Below are 12,999 nucleotides of genomic sequence, written 5' to 3'. Positions count from 1 at the left end.
ACCTTGAAAAAAAAATAATCTCAACCTTGGGCTTGAGAAGTCTAACAGCCCAGGTTTGATTCCCCAGTACCACACATAAAGCCAGATGCACAAAGTGATGGTGTGCCCATTCTCTCCCTCTTGGTCCTTCTCTTTTTCAAAATAAATAAAATATTTTTTTAAGTCTTAACTGGCCAGGTATGGTGGCACACACCTTTAATCTCAGCACTTGGGAGGCCTGAGATAGGAAGATTGCTGTGAGTTTGAGGCCAGCCTAAGACCACATAGTGAACTCCAGGTTAGCCTGGGCTAGAGGGAGACCTTAGCTCAAAAAATAACAAAATAGTCAGGCATGGCGGTGCATGCCTTTAATACAGCACTTGGGAGGCAGAAGTAGGAGGATCACCGTGAGTTCGAGGCCAGCCTGAGACTACATAGTGAATTCCAGGTCAGCCTGAGCTAGAGTGAAATGTGAAACCCTACTTCAAAAAAAAAGTCTTAACTGAAATAGGATATGTATTAGATGTAATCAGTCATGAAAGGTCCTGACAGATATGCACACACACTGCCAGGAAAACCCCACAATGCAAGCAGTTTCATCCAAGTTGTAGGATTATTGGTTCATTTTGTTTTAGTCATTTTGATTTTTCTGCATTTTCATCTTCTCTAACACACACACACACACACACACACACACACACACACACACGTGTGCAAGTTACAGGGGCCAGAGTGTTCTGCAAGCATGTCAGTGAGAACACACAGGAGGGGCCCCATCTTACCTTCCTTGTCCACGCGGAAACCGAACTCATCATAGCAAAACTCCGGTTCCTCTGAGGACTCCTCCTTCTAGACCCGGGGTTAGGAAGTGGTCATCTATCCTCCAATGGGAAGTTAGTTTCCCAAAATGCCACACAGATAGCTGAATGCTAAACTTGTACCCACATCAAAGCCTACCCTTATGACCCCTGAGTCTCCAGTCATCGTTCAACTATAAAGGGTCACTGCCATCTCTGAACATGACCCACAATACCCTTCTCCTACCTAATAACTGATTCCCACATATGCATGGGCAACCCTGAGAATCTGAGGGAAGAGAGTGGTTGGCTACCCATTTTCTGAAAGCTGCAGAGGCGGGTCCCTTCATGCCAAGCACAGGAGCATGCAGTCTGGCTGGCGCCTGGCTGTGCTACGTGCTGTACCTGTGCGTACTTGGCCAGGATCTCCTGGGGCCATATGCTTGGAGTCAGTGCTGAGAAGGGACCACTGGCAGAAGATGGGTGGCTTCCTACAACAGAAAAGGACGGGGAGCAGGGAGTGGTGATCAAGAACATGCAGAAGCACTCAAGCACAGGGCACGGGTGGAGCCAAGTGTCCGCAGTGGACAGAGAGCAGAGAAAGGGGAGACCAAAACAGCATGCTCAAATGGAATCCAACCTGGCCCGCTTGCCTCCTGTACCATTCACGGTGAGGATGTGCAGACAAGGGAGAAGAAGGAGCGGGAGGCTGAGCATAGGTGAAGCTCCCTCCCCACTCTCTGCCTCTCCTCCGCAAGGTGGACGACATCGTTCAGTTTTGTTCTGCGCACTTGAGAGCGAGCACAGGCACACGCTCACGGCGGCATGGCGCCAGGGAGGTCCCCGGGTGGCCTCAGACCTTGCCTCTCCTCGGCTGAGGCAGGGATTCTCTCTGGATCTCGCTCTGCACTCGTTTGTGCTACACTCAGAGATTCCCCATCTCCACCTCCTAGCTCACCTCTAGCATGGCACTACAGAAGCCAGGTGTGCTCCCTGTGTGGTCCAGGAAAGATCAAACTTGGCTACTCAGGTTTGAGCAGGAAGTGCTTTGTCTACTACACATCTCTCCAGCCCTGTTTTTTTGTTTTTGGAGACAGGGTGGCTTCAAACTCACTATGCGTGTAGCCAAGGCAAGCCTTGCATTCCTGATCCTCCTGCCTCAGCTGCAGCCCCAGCTCCCAGTGAGTGCACAACCCTGTCCCCACCTGACATTGCGTAGCTCCTCACAGCTCCAGGGTTAGATGGTCACTGTCCTCATCTCCCACAACTCCAAGACTCCCCAGGCTCATCCAACCTGTCAGGGGAGCAAAAGAGAGGTCATGCCACAGCACCCCAGTGCTGTGACCCAGGTTTGATTCCCTAGGACCCATATAAAGCCAGGTGCACAAGGAGGCGCATTTGTCTGGAGTTTGTTTGCAGTGGCTGGAGGCCCTGTCATGCCCATTCTCTCTTTCTCTCCCTCCCTCTGTTAAGTAAATAAATAAAAGTTAAAAATATATATATACCTATAAAATAATTTTAAAAAATAAAAGCGAGAGCTAAGGAGTATAGCTCAGTGGTAGGATCACTTTCCCATCATGAATTTAACACTGAACCCTGGGTTCAATATTCAGCACCACAAATCACAAACACACACAAAGGTCCACACAAAAACTTAGTCTCTTGAATGGACCGACACTGAACAAGAGGACTTTAAGACCCTGAAGGAGGCCCTGTGACTGCGCCTGTATTGCACTCCCAGCCCTCACAGACTGTCACCAAGCCCTTTCACCTCTATGTAGATGAAATCAGTGGGATCGCGAAAGGGATCCTTGCTCAAACATCAGGACCTGGGAAATGGCTGGTAGCTTATTTATCTAAACGACTGGACTCTGTCTCAGCAGACTGGCCAGCCTGCCTGAGAGCTGTGGCTGCAACAGCAATACTGGTAAAAGAGGCTGATAAATTAGCCCTGGCACAGGAACTCTCCCACTACTCCGCACTCAGCTGAAACCCTCTGAGAGGAATCCTGGACATCGTGGATGTCAAACGCCCGGGTGACTCAGTACCAGGCCCTGCTTCTAGACCAGCCCGTGTAAGGCTTTACAGGACTGCAGCCCTTAACCCAGCCAGCCTACTGCCGGACATGATCCAGGACAATCTCTTTATGACTGTACCGAGGTGACTGATTCAATCCAGTCTACTAGACCAGACTTGACAGATGTCCCACTTGACCAAGGCCCACCAAGTGTTGTTCACAGAAGGGAGCAGCTTCGTTCAGGATGGCTTCAGGTATGTGGGGACAGCAGCTGTCTCCAGAAACCAGACTGATTGGGCTCAGTCACTAAGCTGGGGGACATCTGCCCAGAAGGCTGAACTGATAGTCCTGACTTAGGCTCTTAGGTGGGGAAAAGACAAAGCCATTACAATATATACAGATAGCAGGTAGGTTTTTGCAACTTCCCATGTGCATGGAGCATTATACAGAGAATGGAGACTCCTCACCTCTGCTGGGTCAAGAAATAAACAACAAGCCAGGCGTGGTGGTGCACGCCTTTAATCCCAGCACTCGGGAGGCAGAGGTAGGCGGATTGCCGTTGAGTTCAAGGCCACCCTGAGACTCCATAGTGAAGTCCAGGTCAGCCTGGGCTAGAGTGAGACCCTACCTCGAGAAAAAAAAAAAAGAAATAAACAACAAAGAGGAGATTCTGCCCTTGTCGGAAGCCATTTGGCTACCCAAAAGGCAGCCGTAGAAGCAGTACTCCGCACCCTCTCCCCGCCCCCATCCTTAACCATGATACCAGAACCCAGCCTGCCTTGCAAGCCCACCTATACCGCAGAGGAAGAAACCTAAGCACAACAGGAGACGCATTCTCCCGGTGGCCCTGTGAAGACAATTAGTGACCTAGCCTCACTAGACTACACATCTGGGAGACAAAAAGGATGACTGAACTCCTCAGACCCAGGTATTACACCCCCCGACTGGACCAGATCATGGAGGACACCGTGTCCAGGTGTCTGTCCTGTGCCCAGGTAAAGCTAACATTGGGAATTGGACTTTACTGAGATCAGAGCTACTACTTTCAGGTACAAATACCTTCTGGTTTCTGTAGACACGTTTTCTAGGTGGATGTAGGCGCTTCCTATTCTAACAGAAACTGCTTCTACAGTAGCTAAGAAGTCTCCTCAAGAGTTAGTTCCTAGGTCTGGCTTGTCCCTTACTTCAGGGTCCAACAGTGGCCCGGCCTTCACTGCCAGAATCTCTCAAAGTTTGGCAAAGGCACTATCAATTAGAAATTACACTGTGCTTATAGACCACAGAGTTCAAGTCAAATAGAAAAAATGACTAGGACACTAAAGGAAACACTCACTAAACTAGTTACAGAAACACATGCAAGTTGGGCCAACCTCCTACCTTTTGCTCTCCTTAGAACCAGATGCACCCCGTATCGGGAAGACTTTACTCCTTATGAGATAATGTTTGGAAGGCCGCCCTCCATTCTCCCTAAACTAAGAAACATAACTGAGGGAGAAATAACTAATCACTTAATCCTCTACCCACTGAAAATGAGTCACTGATTTGACTCAAGCTCATAGAACCAGTGGAGAAGGGCCTAGGCTGGAGAAGGACATGAGTGACTCCATATTGTGAACTTATAAAAAGAAGTTCAGCTTAGCTGGTACCTCAGTACGTACAGTCTCATCTGCACTTGACCTTTATGCTTGGCTTGCTTTAACACAATGGGTCACTACAAGACAAGATGCTTTTCTCGCTATTGCTAAATGTAATCTTTAGCTTCTGTATTAAACTGTTTGCTTGCAGTTGCAGGAGAGGGAAAATGCCGGGAGAGGAGATTCCAGAAAAGTTTGTTTTTTCTAAAATCAACTGAGATCAACTTTGGTTTTGTAAGATTATGATTACTGAACTGTAAACTAGGATGTGCAATCTTAGGGATTTTTCCTACAAAAGGAGCTCTGAAGTACAGCCTGGTACTGAGTTCAGGCTCCCAAGTCCTGGATGTAGTCGCTGGCCGGCTAATCAAGATTCCTTTCCTACTACTTTGTGTCCGTGTGGTCTTCTCTGGGGGTCCTCACCAAAATAATCGCTTAGCAGTTAAAAGTACTTGCTTGCAAAGTCTTGCCAGTCTGGGTTCAATTCCCCAGTACCCAAGTGAAGCCAGATGCACAAAGGGGCACATGAATTTGGAGTCTGTTGCAGCAGCAAGAGGCCCTGGTATGCATGTGTGTTCTCTCTCATATATATACAACACACACACACACACACACACACACACACACACACACACTACTAGTGGGTGACTCAAAACTCACCAAAGTGCTGAGAAGAAGGAAGAGTGCAGTATTCAGCACTGAGACATGTCTATTCACAACTTCTAAGGCTCCTGGGACCATTGAGGAAGTGGTGGCAGAAACAGTAACAGCCAAAGGATGGGGATGAATGCTTACAATGCTGTCTTCCAGACACAAAGTGTTTGTTGGTTTGTTTTTCAAGGTAGGGTTTCACTCTAGCTCAGGCTGGCCTGGAATTCACTATGTAGTCTCAGGGTAGCCTCGAACTCTAGGCGATCTTCCTACCTCTGCCTCCTGAGTGCTGGGTATAAAGGCGTGGTTTTGATATTCATGACCTCACAGTGGCTGATGCATAATGATCTGCATAATGTGAGGGGGAAAATGATGGCATCAAAATAAGAGACCAGTTGGAAAAAATAAAGGATTCTGGGGAGGAGAGATTTGGAAGGGGAAGAAAGGGAAGGTGGTGGAAAGTGATTATGAGCATGTTATACTGGTTCTATTTATGGAAGTTGTTGATTAAAAAAAAAAAAAAACACGGGCTGGAGAGATGGCTTAGCAGTTAAATGCTTGCCTGTGAAGCCTAACAACCCGGGTTCAAGGCTCAATTCCCCAGGACCCACATTAGCCAGATGCACAAGGGGGCACATGCATCTGGAGTTCGTTTGCAGTGGCTGGAGGTCCTGACGTGCCCATTCTCTCTCTCTCTCTCTCTCTCTCTCTTCCTCTTTCTCTATATGTCACTTTCAAATAAATAAATAAACATAAAACAAATTAAAAAAAAAAACAGTGAATTTCATGGTATGTGACCATCTCAAAGTCATTGGTTCAGAGCTTTACTAGCATTCTAACTTCCTGCCTCATGATAACCAGAATTGAGGATCAACTTGAGCTTCAACAGATGTAGTCTTTTTTTGTCTCCTAGCTTTCTTAGCCTTTTCATGAATGTTTAGCCTTTTACTTCTAAATGTGGAATGATGGCTTTGACTCCATGAAATGAACATAAGCAAGCAGTGTGAAGATGTGGTTGAAAGATTGTAGAACAAGTTGCCTATTAGTTTTCACCTATTTACCAAGGCCTGCCCCCTGAGGGAAAAACTACTTTTGCAGTTTTCATGGGATGTGAATACAGAAACAAACAATAGTTCAATTCTCCACAGTGGTCCCTATTTTTCTCTGTGCCATCTGCCACAGAATGCTGGTGCTGGGGATCTGCGTAAATGAGGATTGAGTGAGAAAGCAGCATAAAAAATAAAAACCACCACTTCTAGGGAGAAATCATCACCTTTAATGTAAATATATGTTGAAATCTGCACATGAAAAAAAGTCCCAGTTGGGCTGGAGGGATGGCTTAGTGGTTAAGGCATCTATCTGCAAAAAAGGACCCAGGTTTGATCCCCCAGGACCCACATTAGCCAGATGCACAAGGGGGCGCACACATCTGGAGTTGGTTTACAGTGGCTAGAGGCCCTGGTGCGCCCATTCTCTTTTTCTCTCCCTCTTTCTCTGCCAAATAAGTAAATAATAAGAATAAAATATTTTTTTAAAGATTCCAGTTGTCTTAAAGACAGTCTTGCAAACTTGAGGGGCAAAGGGGTCATCATGAAACAACTAAGGGCAATTCACTAACCTTCACACTAACCTGTCCTTGACACGTGTCAATCATGCCAAGTTGGAGCTACAGACCAAGCACAGAATCATCACGGAGGCTCTAGTTCCCAACTGGGAAGGGTGCTCCCTCCTGCTTCATATCTGCGCTGTTTTGAGAACCAGATGGCAGAACTGGGTCCCTACCAGATCAGCCATTGTAGGTCTGCTTGTTCTGTGTGAAGACAATAGTGAACGGTAACATATATGTGGGCTTGATGTGACTTGGAATGCTGAGCTGGATGGAACATTATAAATTTTTACCTTAAAGAGCCAGTCACAAGCCAGGTGTGGTGGTGCATGCCTTTAATCCTAGCACTCACGAGACAGAGGTAGGAGGACTGCTGTGAGTTCAAGGACAGTCTGGCTAGAGTAAGACCCTGCTTTGAAAACAAACAGACAAACAAATAAGAATACTGCCCATGCCTGGCCAAGGTTATGAGGGTTCAGCGAGAATAAGGCTCTTTACACACTCTCTGACCTCCTATCAAGCATTTACTCATCCTTGTGATTCTACAGTTTTCAATACCTAGGCCCTGGGCACTGTAATATACTAAAAGCTATTATGTTAAGTTTGATGAAGCTGCTGATTTTCATGTATGACAAGCTACAAAGCCAACAATGTCACATGGTTCAGTGTAATCTATCCTGGGTGAGCTTATCCATGACCCCAAAGGTGGTGATTTGGTTCTTTCTTCAGGAAAGGCAGAGCAACAGCCCAGAGGAGGTAACTGGAAGAGGAAGTGAGCTCCATCCGCTGTGAAGGACAGGAGGGCTGGGCAGACAACTGCCATGAGCAGCTCCTTATTCAGCTGCTTGCTCCTCACAGCCATTCAGCAAACAATGACTGAACGCTTTGCCAGGTGACCAACAATGCAAAACCAAGTCTGGCTGCTGCACTATAGCAGAAAATCTAACAAGAGCCGGAACACGCCTTTAATCCCAGCACTTGGGAAGCAGAGGTAGGAGCATCACTGAGAGTTCCAGGCCACCCTGAAACTACAGAGTGAATTTCAGGTCAGCCAGGACCAGAGTTAAGACCCTACCTTGAAACACAAAAAACAAACAAACAAATGTAACAAGAAATAAAACCAAATGCACTGGGCCTTGCATATACCAGGCAAGGGCTCGCCCACTGGGCTATATACACAATCCTTGCATTGTTAATTATTGTAACCTTGCTGTATATTAGAGCCTCAGAAATTATAACTGAAGGATTATACCCTTTGGCCAATATCTCAGTCTTGCCTCAGCCACTGGTAACCATTTCTACGCTCCTTTCCCCACCCCCCCCAGAGGTAGGGTCTCATCTAGCCCAGGCTGACCTGAAATTCTCTATATAGTCTCAGGGTGGTCTCGAACTCACAGTGATCCTCCTACATCAGCCTCCTGAGTGCTGGGATTAAAGGTGTGCCACCATGCCTGGCTCTATAACTGTAACTTTTTATTTATTTATTTATGTGTGTATGTGTGTGTGTGTGTGTGTGTGTGTGTGTGTGTGTGTGTGTGTATGTGTGTGTGGAGGAGAGTGCATCAAGGTCTCTTGCCACTCACTGCAAATGAATGCCAGAGGCTTGTGCTACTTTTTATCCCATAGGTTGATGTGAATGTTCTACAGCTAGTGGATATGGAAATCCACCAAGAACAGCTGAAGGCTAGATGCATAGCTCAGTGCTAAAGCATTGGCCTATAATTCCAAAGACCTTAAGGTTTGATCCCCAGTACTACATAAAACAAAACAGAAAAATAGCACACACACACAAAATCTGCTAAACTGCACACTTTAAAATGGGGGGGGGGGCGGAGATGGCTTAGCAGTTAAGGTGCTTCCCTACAAAGCCAAAGGACCCAGGTTTGATTTTCCAAGAACTACATAAGCCAGATAGATGCACAAAATGGCACATGTGTCTGGAATTCGTTTGCAATGGCCAGAAGCCCTGGCATGCCCATTCTCTCTCTATCTGCCTCTTTCTCTCTCTCTCTCTCAAATAAATTTTAAAAAATTAAAATGAAATAAAAGCGGGATCGGAGAGATGGTTCAGCATTTAAAGGCACTTGCTTACAAAGCCTGATGGCCTAGGTTTGATTCCCCAGAACTCACAGAAAGTCAGATGCAAAAAGTGGTACATGCATCTAGAGTACATTTGGAGGCTCTAGCACGCCCATATTCCTTCCCTCCTTCTTTCTCTCTAGTAAATAAATAAAATACTAAAATAATGATAATAATAAGGGTGACTTTTATAGTGTGTCCATTATGCCTCAATATTAAAAATAATCACAATTTAATAATCATGTTAGAATAAATCCTCCTTTGTTTCTTTCCTGAGGTTGAAGCCCTAAGGACAAACGGCAGAAACTTGGCTTTTCTAAATCTTGTCTTCTTTCTCTGTCTATAATATAGGGCTACTACTCTCCACTTCCAACTTCCCTCTGCAGGGATTTAATGTTTGTATAAAACCAAGAAAAGAAAAAAAAAAAAGGAGGTGCAAATAGCTTATCTGTAACTGTGAAATGGACTCCTTTCTCTCTCATTTGTAGATAACACTTTAGTAACATAGCACAGCATGGATTTGACATCTTAGCAACTTGCAAAATCAGGGAACTTCTTAAACTGCTAAAAGGTAAAGCTGCCACCTTCCAAATTACTGTAAGAACTCCTCCCCCCAGACTAAGAGACCACTGAGAAAACAACTGACAATACCTTAGGACTAGAGTTTCTAAGCCACAGGTTTTGGTTTTGTTTTTTTAAAGGATGAACAAAATCCCCAGTATCTAGCGTCACTAGGCTGCAGATGCTTCCTTTTATACTGAAGTGAAATGCTTTTTCAAAAGTGAAAGGCACCACAAAAAGGAAGAGAGATGCTTACCAGCACGGCAATGAGCAAAGTACAGCAATCTGCTAATAAACTAAGGAACAGAGATGCCATTTCCAAATCTACTTTTTCAGAATGCTTCTCTGCCTCCTGAGTGCTAAGAAAATGCCCAAGGGCCATCTTATCCACTGGCAACACAGTATGATGTAAACACAAATGGTGCTCTCAAGCTGTAGCAGGGTAAATTTAAGCTACAAGACCAAGAAAACCTCTGTCCAAGCATGGTAGTGCATATTTAATCCCAGCACTAGGTAGGTGAAGACAGGAAAACAGAGTTAAAGGATAGCCTGGACCACATAGTAACACTTATCACCAAAACAAAGAGCTTTTTCTGAGGGTGGTGATCACATCTGACCCAGAAGTGACTGCTGACATGTCCCCTTCTCCATCTACTATTATAAACAGTGAAGGATGTCTGTGCCTTAATATAGAAAGAAAGAAAAATATTTTTTTAAAAATGTAAGTCCCGGGATTATAAACAGTTATTGGGTTTATTGTAAGAAGGAGAAGATGGTTCAGTGATAAAAGGCACTTGTTTGCCAAGCCTGTTGGCCTAGGTTCAATTCCTAGTACATGTAAAACCATATGCAAAAAGTGGTACAAACATATAGTGTTTGCTTGCAGTGGCAAGAGGCTTTGGTGCATGCGTACACACACACACACACACACACACACACACACACATAAATAACTTTTTTTAAAAAGAAGTTCTGGGGCTGAAGAGATGGCTTAGCAGTTAAGCGCTTGCCTGAGAAGCCTAAGGACCACGGTTCGAGGCTCAGTTCCCCAGGTCCCACGTTAGCCAGATGCACAAGTGGGCGCACGCATCTGGAGTTCGTTTGCAAAGGCTGGAAGCCCTGGCGCGCCCATTCTCTCTCTCTCCCTCTATCTGTCTTTCTCTCTGTGTCTGTCGCTCTCAAATAAATAAATTAAAAAAAATTAACAAAACGAAGTTCTGGGGCTGGAGAAGATGGCTTAGTGGTTAGAGAGTTTGCCTGCAAAGCCAAATGACCCAGGTTCAATTCCCCAGGACCCACGTTAGCCAGATGCACAAGGGGGCGCAAGTGTCTGGAGTTCATTTGCAGTGGCTGGAGGCCCTGGCGCACCCATTCTTCTCTCTCTCTCTCAATTTCTCTTTCTCCCTCTTTCTATGCCAAATAAAAAAAAATATTTTTAAAAAATGTTCTGGGATGGAGAGATGGCTTAGCGGTTAAGTGCTTGCCTGTGAAGCCTAAGGACCCCGGTTCGAGGCTCGGTTCCCCAGGTCCCACGTTAGCCAGATGCACAAGGGGGCGCACGCGTCTGGAGCTCATTTGCAGAGGCTGGAAGCCCTGGCGTGCCCATTCTCTCTCTCTCCTTCTATCTGTCTTTCTCTCTGTGTCTGTTGCTCTCAAATAAAAAAAAAAAATAATAAATAAATAAAATCTTAAAAAAAAAAAAGAAGTTCTGGGGCTGGAGAGATGGCTTAGAGTTTAAGGCGCTTGCCTATGAAGCCTAAGGACACATACTCGACTCTCCAGATCCCACATAAGCCAGGCCCACAAGATGGTGCACATGTCCGGAGTTTGTTTGCAGGGGCTAGAAGTCTGGTGTGCCGATTCATTCTCTCTCTCTCATAAAAATATACAAAAAAAAAAAGTTCTGGATACTCCTTTGAATTTCTTAATGCTCCACTAATATAATGTTAATGGAAATAAAAATGGAAACACTAGCCTGGCATCGCAACTTATTTCTTTAATCCCAGGGAGGAGGACCATGAGTTTGAGGCCAAGGCTACATTAACAGTCCCAGGTCAGCTTGGGCCAGAGTAAGACCCTGCTTCAAAAAAGTGGAAGAGGGCAAGAGAGATGGCTTAGCAGTTAAGGTATTTGCCTGCAAAGCCAAAGGACCGAAGTTCAATTCTCCAGAACCCATATTAAACAGATGCACAAGGTGGCACATGCATCTGGAATTTGTTTGCAGTGGCTAGAGGCCCTGGCATGCCCATTGTCTCTCTCTGTCAAATAAATAAGTAAAACTAAAATATTAAGCCAGGCATAGTGGTGTACACCTTTAATCCCAACACCCAGGAGGCAGAAGTGGGAGGATCATCCTGAGGTCACCCTGAGACTACATAGTGAATTCCAGGTCAGCCTGAGCTAGAGTGAGACCCAACCTCGAAAAACAACAACAACAAAAATTTAAAAATTTAAAAATAGTGAAAGAAAATTCTGCCACAACTTATACTCCAGCAAATCACATTTCATACTCATCATTCCCTCTGTGTTTCTCTTCTTTGTGTGCCAGGGATAGGGTCCAAGACATCAATTGAGCAGTGGGTGCAGTATCACTACGCTCTACCTCAGGCCCTAACTCCTCTTTCTCTCTCTCTCTTTTTTTTTTTTTTTTTGTTTATTTCTATTTATTTATTTGAGAGCGACAGAGAAAGAAAGAGGCAGATAGATAGAGAATGGGGGCCTCCAGCCACCACAAAGGAACTCCAGATGTATGCACCCATTGAGCATCTGGCTTATGTGGGACCTGGAAATCAAGACTTGAACTAGGGTCTTTAGGCTTCATAGGCAAGTGCTTAACCACTAAGCCATCTCTCCAGCCTGCTACCTCCTCTCTTATATGCTTGCTTCAGTTTTTTTTTCCTATACAAATACAAAATTATTATAAAATTTTCAAGCCAGGTATGGTGGCACATACCTCTGAAATCCTAGCACTTGGGAGGCAAAGGCAAGAGAATCAGCAGTTTAAGGTCATCCTTGGCTACAAAAAAAGTTAGAGGCCAAGCCTCAGTTATATGAGACCCATTACATTTAACAAAAATAAGTGGTTAAAGGCACTTGTTTACGAAACCTGCTGCCATGTGTTCAATTCCCTCGTGCTCATGTCAAGCCAGACACAAACAGCAGTGCAAGCTCAGCCTGAGAGAGAGGGAGACCCTCCTTCAAAAATCAAAAAAGAGCCAGGCATGGTGCTCCTGCCAGTATTCCCAGCACTAGGGAGGCAGAGGTAGGAGGTGCGTTGTGAGTTCGAGGCCAACCTGAGACTACATAGTGAATTCCAGGTCAGCCACAGCTAGAGTGAGACCCAACCTCGAAAAACCAAAACCAAACCAAAACAAAACAAAACAAAAAACTTACCTTCCCACTTCCATATTCCCTACCTTCTCCTGACAGAACCATTATCAGTACATGCTCCTAGTGTCCCCAACTTCACAGACCTTCTCCTGACAGAGCCATCATTATCAGTACATGCTCCTAGTGTCCCCAACTTCACAGACCTTCTCCTGACAGAGCCATCATTATCAGTACATGCTCCTAGTGTCCCCAACTTCACAGACCTTCTCCTGACAGAACCATCATTATCAGTACATGCTCCTAGTGTCCCCAACTTCACAGACCTTCTCCTGACACAGCCATCAT

At 45.4% G+C, this 12,999-nt stretch overlaps 1 protein-coding gene across 7 annotated transcripts in view; it reads right to left on the bottom strand.

The window, feature by feature from the left end:
- Positions 1 to 12,999, bottom strand: part of Sgsm3 (small G protein signaling modulator 3) — a 36,641-nt gene that overhangs the window by 6,948 nt on the left and 16,694 nt on the right. For 5 of the 7 annotated variants that reach the window (XM_045152815.1, XM_045152821.1, XM_045152819.1 and 2 more), the window contains exons 2-4: positions 1,982 to 2,070; positions 1,182 to 1,267; positions 762 to 828 (exon numbers count right to left, since the gene is read on the bottom strand). In XM_045152815.1, coding sequence (XP_045008750.1) covers positions 762 to 828; positions 1,182 to 1,267; positions 1,982 to 1,988 — 160 coding nt within the window. In that variant the 5' untranslated portion in view covers positions 1,989 to 2,070. Of the gene's footprint in view, positions 1 to 761; positions 829 to 1,181; positions 1,268 to 1,981; positions 2,071 to 6,708; positions 6,857 to 12,999 lie in introns of those variants that run through there. The other 2 variants (XM_045152816.1, XM_045152820.1) reach the window with 2 other exon arrangements.

Source organism: Jaculus jaculus, chromosome 6, assembly GCF_020740685.1.
Source record: "Jaculus jaculus isolate mJacJac1 chromosome 6, mJacJac1.mat.Y.cur, whole genome shotgun sequence".
Lineage (NCBI taxonomy): Eukaryota > Metazoa > Chordata > Mammalia > Rodentia > Dipodidae > Jaculus > Jaculus jaculus.
The sequence above is the reverse complement of the archived record's forward strand: the minus strand, read 5'-3'. Positions and strand labels throughout refer to the sequence as shown.